Source organism: Chaetodon auriga, chromosome 7 (assembly GCF_051107435.1).
Source record: "Chaetodon auriga isolate fChaAug3 chromosome 7, fChaAug3.hap1, whole genome shotgun sequence".
NCBI classification, from domain to species: Eukaryota; Metazoa; Chordata; class Actinopteri; order Chaetodontiformes; family Chaetodontidae; genus Chaetodon; species Chaetodon auriga.
In genome coordinates this window covers 22,083,299-22,099,624 of record NC_135080.1, presented here as the reverse complement: position 1 = coordinate 22,099,624, position 16,326 = coordinate 22,083,299, and the positions used below count along the sequence as shown (strand labels likewise).

Sequence of the window (16,326 nt, the reverse complement as noted above, 5' to 3'; positions counted from 1 at the left end):
ACTCATGACTTCCCAAACACAACCAAAGTCAAAGAACAGGAAACAGAAAAGATCAAAAACAGACCAAAACAGCGTTCTTGATTTACAATAACCCATAGCACTCAGGAGTGTTCTGGCTCCTTCATGAGATGTTCAAACACTCCCTTCTGCAGGACCTCCTCTTGACAAATAGTGTAATCGTCCTACTTTTTTTCAATCATAAGTCATGTTCCCTCGTCCCCTCCTCTGACTATCTGTTTAACTGACGGAGGCCTCAGGCTGCAGCAGCGGTGATCTGTCACACAGGCTGGATTATCACAGGGACAGAATTTTTTTCTTTAATGCTTCATAGCATTAAAGCTTTACACCAAAGCTCCTTGTGGCTCATATATCACCTAAACCAAGGATAATATCATGTGTCAACATATGCAAACGCAACATAATTTAAACAACCTCTAGGTCCGCTGTCCTATCTTTTACCCTCGCAGCTCCTTATGTACACATCCTATCCATAACCTTCACCTCTTCTCTGAACCACGTCTTTTTAGCCATCAAACATCCATGCATAATTCCACCTTTTGGCACCCTAGGTCCACCCACAGCACCCCAAACACACAACAAATACTGAATACCATCCTCACCCTGCCCCCATTCAGCCTGGAGCAGGAGGGGGGTCAGGAGCCAGAGTGCAACCAGAGGTCAACAGGAAATGGCTGTTCTCCCTGGCACCTAGGTCCTGACCTCAGCACCCTCCACTTTTCATTTCTCTTTGTCCCTCCACACACTCACTCCTCAGACATGTTGGTCAGCGTGGGCCCCTCACTTTTACTCTTTCACCTCTCCACCTCTCTTTTTTTCACAACATGTCTTGTAAAACAGTGCAACAACTTTTGTTTCGATCTAAATTACATCGATATGACCTCTGAAGGTGGGAAGGTGAACTCTGGTTTACCACAAAGCTCTTTGTGGGTAAACATGGGGAAATTACAATGTTCTTTTCCATGACAAATTGTAATTTTTCATGATAAAATGAACAAACACTAACTCGAGTTACAAATGGGGTCACATGGAAGACTATACACATCCACTGTCCATAATTCATGCAATGTTAAGTGTTTTGCTTTAGAGCCATATTCTGTCATTTGTTCATCAGTCACTCAAAATCCGTCCACAGTCCAACAAAATAAAGACAAAAGGGGACATGTCCATATTGCATGTTTAGAGTATATGTATTTTCCCTGTGAAGCATTATAATATGAAGAAAAGTATATATATATTTTTTATTTTTTAATTCCAATTTCCAATTTTCATACACTGAGACATTGATAAATGTGTATTAATGTTAAAACAAGTGTCTATAGAGAGAGTCTATAGCCATGTTTGTGGATCTGCAAGGCTGTACTTGATCTAAATGGTAGCTAACATGCTCACAATGGTAATTCTAACATGCTGATTTTATTAAAATCCATCCTGATGGGCAACATGAAGGTGTGTATCCAAAAAAACATTTCATTCAATATCACAAAACTCATGTTAGCTCTTGATGCATGCAACTTGCTGGCAATGCAAAATGTAGCACTTCCCTCAATCCAGGCAGCAATTACACGTCCCTGCAAAGTGTAGTTGGCTGAACAAAGTAGTGGTATATGAATGTAATCTTGAGGAGGTGGTGCTGAATATCATTGTCAGTATCATCCTCAAAAATCCAGGATCAGTCTGACTCCTACAAAAACTGAGCCTGTTGCTCTGATGCATTACAGTGCACTTATTTTTCTTCCATTTGAAAACAATGATCCTAAGATTTATAATCCTGCAACATCACGACCCAGGCGGGGATCTCAGCAGAAAAATCAACAACACATACTTTATTCATACATCAGTGTGCAGCCCTCACTCACACAGTATAATTCATAGTCATAGCCTCGTCTTATGATTGGTTCACATAGATTGCCATCCTTTGCTCTCACCAACACAGACTCCATTAGACAGTGGGAATTAGACTGCATAAAATCTGTTGACTTCATGTTGACAAATGAAGAGGGGAGGGGAAACGGGAGGGAGAAAGTGCTTGAATGCATTAATGTGCGTTGTGTTTGATTGTTTGTGTGCTGCGGTTAGAGGAGAATACAGTGTCGGGAGGAGTGTGTGGTGCTGCAGTAGATGATTCAGCCTTACGACTTCACAGATCAGAGGTGCAAGGTTTTGGTGGAATTTTGAAAAGTGAATAACACATTTTAGCAAGAAATGTGTTTTATAAAATTCACATAGGCTGAAACATTTTGTTAAAATGACAACAGTGTGATTGTCGTTTCAAATGAGCTGCCTTGCAGCACTTGCACAGTGTTGGCCCTGTGAGGGATAATATATATATTGCATTCAGTGCATTGCTCCTTATAATGTCACCATCATTTCAAGAGTCCTACTGGTTTGAATTTGACCATTTGGGCTATTGAAGCAAAATGAATACACATGTGTAATGTGAAAATGTGAACGCCTGCGTGTGTTAGCGCATGAATATGTGTGCGCATAAATATGCACAATTCCATTTTAACGTAACATGTATGTCTGCATGTGTGTGAGTGTGTGTGCGTGCGTGAGAGAGAGAGGTGGGGGTACATTGGTGGTCATTAATCATTCAATTACACACCTGTCAGAGTTCAGACAAGCGGGAGAAAGGGAGGGGCAGTGGGGTGGGAGGAGGAGGAGGGATGGGGGGAAAAGAGAGGGAGGGGGAGAATAAGAGAAAGGATTGGAGGAATGCAGCGGGCCAAAGAGGAAGAGCAGAGAGGAACTGAATGACAGAGAGAAGGAATGAAAAGGGACCAGCAGGGTTAAAAAGAGAAAGAGAATGGGTGAAAGTTTTATTGTGTTGTAGTGTGTGAACGAGCCGCGACAGGGCCAAGCTGCTGCATGACAGACCACAGTAAAGACAAAGACACTCATATGTATTATAGGGGACGGGTGACAAATGAGGACAAGGAGGCCAGCACAGGAAAGATGGAGACAAATTCAACACTTCATCCAAACTGATTCAAGAAGATTGCTGATCGTAAAGTGAAGCAGTGCGTGGCATCTTTGGGGCATGTTAAACAAAACATGAGTGGTTATTAAAACCAGGCATGCCAAATTAAGAGGTTTATAATGTGTTAATACCACATGTATTACTTATATACTGAGCTTCAGAGCAAGATGTTTAATGCAGTGCGTTTACCAGAAATTAATGTAGGTTACATTTTGTACTAACTAATACAAGACAAGCAGTGGTGGAGAAAGTATTACAGTACTACAGTATATGTGTTTTACTTAGGTAAAATTAGCAGTACTGCTAAATGTTATGTATTTTGTTATGTACTTAAAGTACCTCTGTATCAGAAGTACAAGTACTCATCATTCAGAAAAAGTGCTACAGATGCATTAATGTGTAAGCAGCATTTTAATGCAGTAGTTGGCACGTATTTGAACTGCACGTTTTGTATGTGAAATCTTAATCTGTGAAGTAACAAGTAACTATATCTGTCAAAGGAATGTAGTGTAGTAAGAAGTGTGGTATTTAGCTGTGAAATGTATTGGAGTAGAAGTAGAAAGTAACATGACATAGTAATACTCAGTGTGTGCAAGTAGCTCAGATTTGTACTTCACAGTACTTGAGTAAATGTACTTAGTTACACTTCACCACAGAAGACAAGCACCAACAATCATTAATCAAACACCATCTTTTCTGGATTGTTTTTCACCAAAAACTGCTTAATAGTTATAAGACAGTTTCTTTATTTCTGATAAGGAGGCCGAGGTAATAATACCACTGTATGTTTGCACTGTATGCAGCTTTTTATCTCCTATTTCTCTCTTCTCCTACACAGTGTAAGTGTTTGTATATGTGAGCAGCCCCCCCACACTTAATCTTCTGTGTGTGGTGTGTGTACGTGTGTGTGTTGCAGTCTCCGTGTTTAGCTGCAGTATCTCAACTGCCTCAGGCCACAGCCATCTGTGCCCCCCCCTCCTCATTTCACATACACACAAGTACACACACTCCTCTTCTCTTCTCTGCGGACCCCCTCCTCTGCTGCCGCCACCACCGCCATATATCTAATTTATGGCTGTGGTGAGTGCGTTACACACACTCATGTATGCATAATATATCACATGTGTGAAAGAACTGTGTGTGAGAGAACCAGTGTGAGAAGCTATGTATTGGCCAGTATAGTCTTGACCACAACTCCTTCCTCAGTGCTTCCCTAGATAGATTTTGCTGTGTGTGTGTGTGTGTGTGTGTGTGTGTGTGTGTGTGTGTGTGCGCGCGCGCCCTATAAATGTGTGATCCAGCATGTATTTCTGTGTTTCTTTCTCAGTGTTCCACCAGATTTGACAGTACTGATAAAGTGTGAGAAGAGAAAGGGAATGTCTGTGTGTGTGTGTGTGTGTGTGTGTGTGTGTGTGTGTGTGTGTGTGTGTGTGTGTAAAAGCCCAGCTGTTTCTGGGCTTGACATCCACATGCAGGCAGAATGCCAGATGTCTCATTAGGCAAATTTGATTGGCTCGGTCATTTAGAATGCAGCGATGATACGGTTCCATATGTGTGTGTGCATGAAGATGTGTGTGTGTGTACATTTACATGAGAGGCCCGTATAACTATTTACATGTGTACATGCCTGATGTATGTGCATTCATTAACTATTTTCATAAGATTTGAATTTACAGGCTGGCAAAAATATAAGAACTACATAAAATGGATGTAATAATAATAATAATAATAATAATAATAATAAAATACTTAGCAAGTTAATTGATTAAATTTGTTGCACAGAAATATTATTACTTCATTTCTTGCAAACACTTCCTTTATCGTCCACTACAACTGCTTTCAGCGCATCATCCTTAACTTTCCCTTTACCTCCTTCAAAATCAGCCTTTAAGGTGATTATTATTCAGCTGTTAATTAAATTTGTTGAAGTATTTCATTACAACTTTAATTGCTTTCTGTGTCTCATCTTCACTTAGACTCCCTTATAAGTTACTTCAATATCTGCTGCTTGTTTAACTCCCTCAGTTGCTTTTGCTGCCACTTCAATTATTTAAAGTTTTTCAACCTCAACTCCCCACTCCAAGGGGAGCAAAGAAAAAGCATATACAAAATATTAAAACATACATTTAAAAAGTGGAGAGAAATAAAAGAAGAGCTTCATCTTTATCTATGTGCAATCATGTTGGTGCTTTATCTTCTTCAGCTCCTTTTAGTGCCCAAACCTGTGCAGCCACTCTAACGTCTGGACACCCACAGCACATCTACAGTGGTTTTAGTAATGAGTGGGTATTATATTTAATGTCCTTGTGTGTGTGTATATCATGTGTAAGGGGAGAGAAATAAACATAAATCTGCAGTGACCCACCAGCTGGACAGGTGGCTACTGCAGGCGGTGACATTGTTTCTCAGCATTTTTAAAAACTGCAACACAAATGCAGGTTTTATTCTATTCTGTTTAATAGGTTTCTCAGTGCAAGAACAGTGTAACCTTTTCCATCAGTTTACAACCTCATCTGTTCACACTGTAAATAACAGATTTAATAGAGCAAATGCCGTACATCTCACAGGAGGGTTAATGCTGCCCTCTAGTGGATCAAAAACAACTGCCCTCTAGTTGTTCTGGGATTTCTGGTGAGTCACTGAGTGAGGTTGTGAAGTCTTGATGCATACGTAATACAAAGGACATCCAGCACTTAAACAAGGGCACAGTGACATCAGGCAAAAAAGTGACGGTTATTCACAGCTTAATTTATTGATTTTTATTTTTATCTATTTATTTTGTCCACCTTGGGGGCAGATGAAGTCCACATCAAATAGGAAAGCTACACCTATCTCACAGCTGATGTATTTTGATTAATATATTAACAGCTGCTTACTTACACAACCAGAAGACACAAAGCTACATTGTCATTCATTTGGAGACGTGTTTCTGTCCATCTGATGAATGTAATTCCAATATTCACTCCTGAGGGTTAAATCTGGCTCTTTAGCTGCAAAATACTCATACGTTCACCAGATAGACACAAACTTTCTGTCTGCTCTGCTGTCTAGTAACTGTTCTGCCATGAAGCCATTTCAGGGCTGATGAGAGAAATGAAAGTGAACCTGTTGGCTTTGTCTGCACAGACCACAGAACAGTCGCTGGTGCTCTATAATGACCTTCTGCAATAATGATATGCAGAGACACAGCTGCCAGCAGCTGGTGGACATGGTATTGATGAGAGCAGAAGCATGCCATAGGACCCAAACTGTTATTACTACTTTATTAAGTTTCTCTTTTGCACATTTTTACTTTGATATTAGTATATTTACAAATCAAAAATGACATGAATTTGTATCAACCAGCATATAAAAGAATTCCAACTCATGTTGTACCTTATAAAATGTAATAGCCTCCAAACATGAACTTTATCAGCGCCCTGTTCAGGGGATTGTTCAGGCATGACAGGCAACAAATAACATCTGCTGTAAGCTTGCTTATGTTTCCCACATTTCTGAGGAAAAGCTGGATGGATGGATGGATGGATGGCAACACATTACTAACTGATCAATGTGATCAATTATTAGATGCAAACTCCCTGAGAGGGAACACCGATCGTGTGAAACAAATGAACAACAGTCAATTGTGTGTACATGCTCTTCTCTTCTTTACGATATAACTGTGACATGAATTTCACACTCATTTAGGCCAGTGCTTCCCAAACATTTTTGCACAACCCAGTAAAATGGCCTCAGTGTGGACAGTGTAATCAGTTTAACTAAAGAGTGATTTTTGCTTCCCTGAATTTTTCATTTGAAAGGTTTTTAGATCCCTGAAGAGGTATTTTCGGGACATGCTCTTGGTTTATGTTGCAGCTTATGGGAGGTTTGGACCCACTGAGATCATTTTTAGGTTGTCTGACCAAAGCAGCAACCTCTGGGGCTGAAAATGAAGCCAATGCAAGTGCCAAAATCTGCAGTTCCTCGAATGATCACTTGAGGCTGGCTCCAACGGCAGGTCAATTCTTATAGGCCCCCATATTAAAATGGGCAATTTTACAGCAGAAATAAGCATGTCTACATCCTGGAACAAAAAACAGTTTTGGTTCTGGCTAATTTCCCCGTTCATGACATCTGCATGAGGATGAATTTTCATTAAATTACATTAAGACTTAAAGTTATGCATAATTACAGGCATGGTTGCTTTGAGTGACAGCTAGCTGCTCAATTTCAGGAATCAGGTTTTATTCGGCTCGCCTCAGCTCCACCCACGCTCCACCTCTTGGCTCATTTTTGGATTAGCTGGGAGTTTGGCAGCGATGGTGACGGCCAGAGCTACTGTCATTGAGCATCGCTATGGGGGACCTCCAGGGACCTATGGGTGATGGAACCGAGACTATGTCCATGTTTTATGCAGTCTATTGTCAGACATTGTCTAAATGGTCAAAGAATATGTGGCAGACAGATTGCTATTCTTTGCTTCTCAGGTCCATTCTTCTTCTTTTTTTCTCCGTTACAATCCTCTGTGGTCCTCTTCTCCCACTTCTTGTTTGCTCCTTATTACATCTTGTTGATTACAGTCTGATGCTGGAGTGGACATCTGTGATTTGTCCTCAGCTCCTTGTCCTCTGCTTGTCTCGTCCTTCTGTGGCTGCAGAGCCCCTGTTGTGCTCTCTGTCTGCTGCTGTGACTCATCAATATTAACTGAGTCCGACTCTTTCCCACTTTTCTCTTCAGCTCCAGTTCCCGTCTCTGAGCTCTGCACGCTCCTCTCTCGACATGTCTGTCTACGAATGGTCCGTCGATGCTTGCTGCGGCGTGACTGGTTGCAGTGCATTGTGCGCCTGCGATGCCATTGGTTAAGAGAGTGTTGGGCTTCGACACTGAGCTGACGGGCTGCCAATCGTGGCTGGAAGCTGCTGATGTAGTAAAGAGAGGCGTATAGGGTTGTAAGGTAGTAGCCACCTGTTGATAGGGGGAATGCAGAAAGGGAGAGTTATGGTTAAACAGTATCTAAATCTCCAGAATCAGTGGGAAATCATTTACAAGGTGAGAGACAAACCCAAAATTCCATTTGGAGGTGAGAACTTATTATCAGGCAAAGTTACGAAGTGCTGGTGCCAACAGGTGGAGGAAGCATGGCAACTAGAAAGAATTTGTCAACTTATTACATGCGTGACTGTATCTGCCCTACCTTCTCCCTGTAGCTGTGTGGGGTCCAGCAGCTCCATCATGTAGTCTGTGTCTAGCTGTAAGGTGACCACATCACTACGGAGCAGCACCCATGTCAGGCAGGGCAGGAAATCATCGGCTCCAAACACTGTACCTGCAGGAGAGGAGAGGAGAATGTGGATTTAATGAACAGACAAACAAGGCGTAAATCCAGAGACAGCTAGAGCAACAGAAGTAACAATCCCAAAAAATGCCTGGTTACCTGAGCTAGCATTAGCACTCATGCTATGATAGATGGTCTTGCAGACTTTGAGCAGGATCTGGACCTTCTTGTTTGGGGAATAGGCCTCATGCACACTAGTCCACCTCTGCTGGATCCGCTCCAGGGTGACAGGGTCAGGAACTCCAACGCCTGCCGATCCGCCTAGCTCCTCCATCCCCTTCTTTTCCAGCACACGCAGGTTGTTCTGGAGACGCTTGAAGCTGCTGTCATCGGTCCGGGAGGCGTGGATGCAGGAGTAGAGGTGTGCAGAGATGGGCTTCAGTGCCACCTTGTGGAGGGAAAGTTCTACCAGGGAGTCTACAGGAGGTCAAAAGGTAAGTGAGGAGAAATTAGAGGAGTCTATACATCTATTGAGATGTATGATAATAACACACGTTCTGTCAATTATGTTACTTTTTTATTCGTCTTTTGTCAAAGCACTCACTCACCGATCTCTGCGTCATTAAAGTCGGTAATGCTGTCCAACAATGTCTGGATTTCCTGACAGTCCAACAGTGTCTCCCTCAGTGATGTGAGTGATGATCTCACTTCCTGTAAAAACTCTGACCCCGTGACCCCACCAGGATCAGCTCCTCTCTTCAGTGTCATCTCCACAAATCCTTTCACAGCCTCTGCAAACATCCCACCTTTCCTCTCACTCAGCTCTTGGACACGATTGGTTAATCTCTTCTTCTGACATACGAGCCCACCGAGAGCCTGACCCACCGCTGAGAGCCGATGTATGACCTTGTCAGCCAACCGGTGCGCAGGTGGGTGGTGCGGAGTAGGGCTTGGCGATGGGGACTCCAGCTCTTCCTCTATGCTGCTGATTGATAGCGAATCGAGCTCCAGTGATGGTGGCTGGAGAAAAGAGGAAGGCCTTGGTGGGGGCAGCCAGACTCCATCTTCAATCCAGGACACCCTGTGAGGAGACTGAGGGACGGGGCTGCCATGGTGCTGTTGCTCAAACACTGTGCTATTTATACTTCCAGGGGTGGAGGGAGTAGATGGAGGAAGGCTTCCTGTGCTCGCTCTGTCAGTGAGGCTGGAGTCAGAATCTCTGCTGGGCCTCCTGAGAACCACCCCTGATGGTGCATCTGGTGTCGGTGGGGTTTGGGTGCAATGTGGTGAATCAGCTGACTTGGCTCTGATTAGACCTGAACAAGGAAAAGATGGATTATGAAAACCATGTTTGCAATGAATTCAACCACATCCACTTCACATAACCTCACTACAACACCACAATATATCATATGTACACTTGACAAATGAGATATAGCCTGTTAATTAGAGGGCTTTGGATGTGCTGCTGAGATGATTTTTTTTAACTTTAGACACAGACAAGCGAACTGTTTCCCCCCTGCCTCCAGTCTTTATGCTAAGATAAGATGAATGACTCCCAGCTGCAGCTCAATATCTTACAGAGAGACTCGGGAGTGGTATCAATCTTCTCATTTAACTCTCAACTAGAAATCTAATGACCATATTTTCCAAAAAACATTTTTGACATTGTTTAAAAAAACAAACAAATTGTTGAGTTTTGTGTTTATTAAGTGTTTTGGATGTCATAAACCTGGCCTGTATACTGTGCCATTTTGGTGAACTGGGCCTATAAAGTGGGAGTAGCACATTTCTAAAAAGATTTTCAAATCAATCAAAAAATAACAAGTCTCACCAGAACTCTCCACAATGGCAGCAGAGGGTTCCTGGTCCAATGAGATGGCTCGTTTACTTTGGAGCCCCGCCCCTGACCACGTTCTGGTGGTGCTGAGGCGTCGCTCTCGTCTGTAATTTGATGGCTGTGTGGCGCACTGTGCAGCAGTCGCCCTGTTGGTCAGCCAATCATCCCCATGTTCACGAAGGTAGAGAGGATTGATGATACACAAGGCCCCGTTGGTGGAAGTCAGCTAAGGAAACACACACACACACAAACACAGTGAAGAAAATGAATAGAGTGACAGTGTGTACACCACAATGTAGGCATAAAATAATGAAACAGTTGTATTTTTGCATCCAGTAGACAACATTATCAGTCATTTGGAGTCAAGTTTCTGGCCACTTGCTAAGTGAAACTTCAATATCTACTCTCCTTTAAGCTCTGTTTTGGTCTCCACCAACTCTGGGGAAAATATCTGGCTCTTTAGCTGCTAACTGCTCCACTATTCTCACTGAAGACAAGGCTAGCTACTGTTTTGTGCTGGACAGGTAGTGTACTGTGAGTTTATCAGAGCTATTTTGCTACCGTGTTAAAAAAAAACATACTCATGAGAGTAGAGAATGCAGGAGTTTGAAAGAGATTAAAACACACACACACACACACACACACACACACACACACACACACACACACACTTACCCTTACCTTAATCCAAGTCTTGACCCTAAAGCTTTATGATTTACGTTATGGGGACCTGCATTTTGTTCCCACGAGTAAGGCAGGTCCCCACAATGTGACTGTGTAAACAGATTTATGTTCCCACAATGTGAGTAACGCATGGACACACACACACACAGAATATATACCTGTATGGAACACATTAAGTTGCTTGGCTCCCTGTGTGTCATTTCATCAGTCTGTTGGTCGGGTGGTGTGCAGAGCCACGTTTCTGCATTAGAGAGGTATTAAAAATAAAGCAGTTCTTTAAAAATATCTTTTTGGTTTTGCATTTGTGACGTAGCTCGTGGGAGAGGATATGAGACAGAAAGCCACAGAGATGGAAGGACTTACTGGGTTCCAGTTGAGAGAGACGATCTTTGTTCTTCTCAGTCACAGTGTAGATCCAGCGGGGAATGGAAAGACAAACAGCCAATACATCCCTGGCACAGAGGAAGAGATGACAGACATAAAAGAAATGAGTTAAACAAACAGACACAAGAGGGTTTGCACAGACTGAAATGGCCACAGCGCTGCTTTCAGCTCAATCTAAGATATGAAAATCAAAAAGGATTCAAAACACATACTGTCACAGTAATGTTAGTGCCATGTGCTCATGTTTGCAGCAGGTTGGTTTGCTTGTTAGCTCTATCATTCAATATGACTGTTATTTATGTAACTGCTGATTAAACATTCAAGATGGGCAAATGGAAGCTCGTGCAACAAATAAAAAGGCACCAGAGACACAGCAGGTTCTTACCTGGTCAGAGAGTAGAAGAGCACGAGCTGAGCCAAGTCAGAGAAAGACAGACGAGACTCAGACAGCTGGAAGACTGACACGAACAGAGAAAGAGTAGGCAGAATTAGAGTCATGTTCTGTCAGAAACTACAGCACATTCCTGGAAACACACCGAAGCTTGAACCAGGAAGGTCAAAAGGGGACTTCTAAAGATAAGACACTGCGACCGTTTCATCAAATTTATTTTCACACAAGCTTCAATAGCCAGAAGTCTGTTATTTTCCGCCCATGTGGTTTCTAATGCTAAGAGGTTTGTTCCAGATCAGAAGCATCACGTCTCTCTTTAGCCTGTGATTTTAGCCCAGCTGGAGCTCACAGCTTAAGAAACCAGAATTTGCAGTTTGACAACGACCAGGAGGTGTGTATCCGATTAGCTACGCTCACCTGTAACAACTTTACCGTGTTTGCACTGTCGGCAGACTGAAATTCAACAGTAGAAAGTATGTCAACTGAATATATGATGTTATTGGTTTTCTGCAACTGCTGTAAGTGCAGTGAGTCTCAGCAGATGAAATGATTCACAGAACAACCACTGAAAGTGACAACTTGTCTTCTGTATCATCAACACTCACTCACACTCACTCACTCACACACACACACACACACACATACAAAAGAAACAGAGAGAAGCTGGTGCCTACCTGTGTCTGTGCTTTTGATGACGTAGTCATGAACTGCTTCATTCTCCCCGCCAGCAGACACACACAGCAGGCTGGGCTGAGACGTCACAGAGTCCCGAACAACCAGGAAACTCTGGAGGGAGACACACACACACAGTGAGTCATTTCAGTATCCAGTGTTTTGGAGAAGCTCGTCGAGTTTTCTCATGTTTACGCTGGAAAATACACGGCAACATGAATGAGAAGAGACATGTTGATGATTTCAGACAGAGTGTGGCGGAAAATCAGCGCTGCGTCCGTTGCTGTGATAACCCAGATTGGTTTGATCTTGAAAACTGGTCATGGTGGCAGGCTGTAACCAAACTGAAAGTCACGTAGCAGCACATTTTCCATAAGTGGTGATCAGTGCCCACTCTTAGAGCCCTGACTGATGCACCACTGCACACACAGCTGACAATCTGTACTTCAGTTTTTGAGAGCTTTGTAAAGATTCCTCAGAAAGATTTTAGATTTTAAATTAAACATCTTAAAAAACCCTTTTCCCTCTTCTGGCTATGAATAATGAGGTGTTACATGCACACACATTGTTTGCCAAAGTTAGAGCAGGTTTGCTTATTTCCCACAACAGAGCTGAAGCAGGCACTGTGCAGTTACACAAAGATTATGTCATACATTTCCACTCACCAGAGTTTAGCAGTTTAGAGTTTAGTTTGGCAACATTTGAAAGACAAATGACTGTAAATGGGTTGTTTGCTTAATGTGCCATCATTTTCTATTGGACATAACCCCCCCCCCCCCCCCCCCTTAATTTTAACAGCCAAATTTGTAACATTGTGTTTTTACACTGTTAAAATTGCTTTAAGTCCATACGTGCTCTGTCAGTAGAGCCTCTAGGTCGGACCAGATTGCCTTCTTTGGAAACACTGACTAAAACAGAATAGACAGTTAGTTGAGACATAAGAAACGAAGCACATGCAATCCCAAGTACAGCAAACCAGCGGCTCAGTCATGCACTTTCATCACCTCGACTGAATTTAAACACTAGCACACACACACACACACACACACGCACACACACACACACACACACACACACACACACACACACACACACACAGGAAGTGGCTTTCAACATCATTGTGCACAGAAATAGAGACAAGTTCACTGTAAGTCACCGAATGTCAAACACACACACACACACACACACACACACACACACACACATACATTCATGCAACAGGGCAGCGGAGATGTTACACATGAACAAATATTCTGTTGATTCATAATGGGAACATGTAGTCACACACCCGCACTTGACTGAAGGCGTACGGGAAACCATTCAAGTAGAAATGACCAACGACTAACTAACTAACCAACTAATTCACTTTCAAATGAACAAAATGAGCCATCCTTCAACCGCCATGAGGCACAGCCTTTAGGTTATTTGGCATTTCTAAAACTCTTAGCTTTTCTGAGACTTTCTGCAGCTGAAAACAAACACTCCTGTCTTTCCCCATCGACAAATACCGATGCGTTGTTTGCTGCCAGTTGGAGTTTTGCACTTTAAAAAGCATGCTTTAGTATGTTTTCAGATCTACTCACATTCTCTCGTTGCCACAGCCGTATCCATTTTGTAATGCCATATCCCTGAGACGCACATGCTTTTATTCAACACTACTTCTGCATTCAGCCCCAAAAGAATTGTTTGTTATCAGATGTCAAAGAGAGAAAAGGGAACTACTTTGGTGTCACAGACGTGCATGTCAGTGTTCAGTCCGCCTAAGATTAACTCTGTTGTAAAAATGTGAGGCACGCAGTGCAAACAGTCTGTTTGCTTTAGTTTCATGTAGCACAGAATAGCGTGATATAAGCTGTGTTACTTACAAATGAGGGGAACAGCAAGAGGAAGAAAGAGGGGATGAGACAGAGGACGTGCAGAGAGATGAGGAAAGCTAAAAGACTGATGATGAGGAAACAGACGTGGATACAAAAAATGTAGAATTTAAATAAATCCTCCTTTTTCCCACCTCTCAAAAAAAAAGAAAAGAAAAAAGACTTTTTAACGTGGGCAGAGAAAGAACTCTGTTGTAAGATATGTCAAAATGGAACAAATGGAGCTCGTAGACAAAGTGCGAGATCGCTGGTCCATTTAGGATCAGCTGATTTTCCTGATAATAGAGATACTAACAGTACAGTACGGTTCAGGCAAAATCCAGAATGTGGGACTCATTGCATTTAAAATATAGACAGCACGGAAGCTTCAGCTTTTTCCAAAACGGAGAATTATTCACTGTTCGAGGAGGTTTGCACTTTATCAAATGGCTGCAGAAAAAATGAAAAAGTTTCCTTGAATGTGTGCATCAGTGACTGATTTACTTCAATGAGTAAAACAGCATTAGACATAATTCAACATCACACTGACGGCTTGATGTTTCGTGGCATAATAAAGGTGAGACTCCTCAGTTGATTGATTTATGCAGTGCGGAGGAGGACAGCTCACCCCAGCAGGTGTTCCACAGATAGCAGCGTGGGCCCCCTCTCTGTCCCAGGGTGCCCCTGGGCACCAGGCCTCCTGACAGCCCCGCAGCTGCTCCAGAAGCGTCAGTCTCCTCCTGCTGCTCCTCCACGGGATGGCTGTGGTCCCATTAACTGAACTGTGAACCGCCCTGGATACAAACATGTGGACACGTTTTTGTGCATGCACGAATGTCTGCATACATGCACATAAACAGATCAGTGTGTAAGTCACAGATACACAATTTGGCAACAAAATTGATTCAGATTGCTGATACCTTCATGCTCCAAGACTGAGACAAAACGAAGGTTAAAAGTCAATTTTTTTGGTGAAGATTTAGCTTTTTGAATAAGTTTCAATGATTAGACAAAAAAAAATCTATAGACCTTTATAAAAAAGACTTTCTGATGGCGTGAAAATGGCTGATACTTACATGTGTTGTACTGGCTCAGTTAGTTCATGTAGCTTCTCCCCTCTACACTATTAGCACATTTCTCCACATGTTGCAATCTCCTCCCTTCAACTCTTCCTTTCTGTACGGCACAAAACGTTGCTTAAGAGCTCCAAATACCAACACGGCTAAAAAAGGAAGCTCATGTACATCCTCAAAAAGTTTCCTGGCATAATGTGCAGATTATTTTGTATTTTAAAATGCAAGTAAATGTCACACAGCTGCCACGTTTGCCTTCCTCTGTCACCTGCACATGCTGGCATTTCATGCACTTTCAATTTTCATGTGAAACTGTTGAGCTGATGTTTCATCATGGTGCTTTCTGCGCCCTCCCCTCCCCTCTAGTCTGCATGTGGTTAACCCAGCTCACACTCAAAAGACACTGCATGTTCTCTTAAGAGCAGCATGTGCCTTTTTTTTCCCCCTCTGCAGCATTGTTTCTGTTTTCTGCTCAGAAATAATGAATGGTAAAAACTGCAAAGCAACCCTGAAAATGCTTCACCACAACTCTGAGATTATCTGTTTTAGAGATTTTATCTTGCAGCTGTGGAAGACATGCACACAGATGCATACACTCAGCTTTGAAGCATCAGTTAAGAGATGATATGCAGAAAAACTTTAAATATTAGAGAAAGAACAGAGGCTGGTTTAGTTTCTATTTTATCTCATGTGCATACAGGTTGGTTTGCTGGCAGATCTGCATCTCACGGAAACCGCAGCAAGAGGTGTCGCTGATTGGTCAACATTTCCGTGGCAGGTAGACTCATGGTCTTGCTTTTACATGAGGCGCCGTCACACTTTCTGTTGAATAATTTCCAGGCACCACCATGATCTGAACAATGGCACTGACCAATATGGCTGGCACCACTGAAGCCAAAACAGGCCAAAACCAACTAATAACCTCAGGAGTGCAGGTCAGCAAATGATCCTTTTCGTCCTGTCAGAATGAAGAAAAAAAAATGCATTATCTTTATGTTTCAACCAACGCCCTGATCTCTGCTTTTTAAAACAATAACTGTAGGAAATGAAGACCATCACACATACGTGACTGTAGTTTGTAGCCATGCTAAGGCCATGGATCAATGGACAGAAAAGCTCAGTCTGTTCTGCCTCTTTAGTCCAGTGATTTTAGTGAAATGTCTTAAATCAGATT

The 16,326-nt window shown here is 42.5% G+C and overlaps 1 protein-coding gene across 3 annotated transcripts; it reads right to left on the bottom strand.

Annotated features, from left to right (window-relative positions):
• Positions 1–5,515: 5,515 nt before the first annotated feature.
• rinl (Ras and Rab interactor-like) lies at positions 5,516–16,021 on the bottom strand. 3 transcript variants are annotated; one of them, XM_076734820.1, is made up of 11 exons: positions 15,156–16,021; positions 14,708–14,917; positions 12,229–12,340; positions 11,549–11,621; positions 11,143–11,231; positions 10,938–11,020; positions 10,090–10,321; positions 8,864–9,571; positions 8,415–8,732; positions 8,175–8,306; positions 5,516–7,945 (listed from the first exon to the last, which is right to left on the bottom strand). In XM_076734820.1, the coding sequence occupies exons 2-11, from the start codon at positions 14,885–14,887 to the stop codon at positions 7,494–7,496; spliced, it is 2,379 nt and encodes a 792-aa protein (XP_076590935.1). In that variant the 5' UTR covers positions 14,888–14,917; positions 15,156–16,021; the 3' UTR covers positions 5,516–7,493. The 3 variants fall into 3 exon arrangements, with proteins under 3 accessions (XP_076590935.1, XP_076590936.1, XP_076590934.1); XM_076734821.1 differs by having other exon boundaries at positions 14,708–14,873; XM_076734819.1 differs by lacking the exon at positions 15,156–16,021 and having other exon boundaries at positions 14,708–14,980.
• Between the last annotated feature and the right edge of the window lie 305 nt (positions 16,022–16,326).

What these genes read in the sequence shown, in the direction of transcription:
- rinl (XM_076734819.1), bottom strand. Translation starts at nt 14,923, where the DNA reads ATGCAGACATTCGTGCATGCACAAAAACGTGTCCACATGTTTGTATCC. An exon ending in TCTGTGGAACACCTGCTGGG is followed by an intron (nt 12,341 to 14,707) that starts GTGAGCTGTCCT and finishes GTCTCCCTCCAG; the next exon opens with AGTTTCCTGGTTGTTCGGGA. An exon ending in ACTTAATGTGTTCCATACAG is followed by an intron (nt 10,322 to 10,937) that starts GTATATATTCTG and finishes GTGTTTCCTTAG; the next exon opens with CTGACTTCCACCAACGGGGC.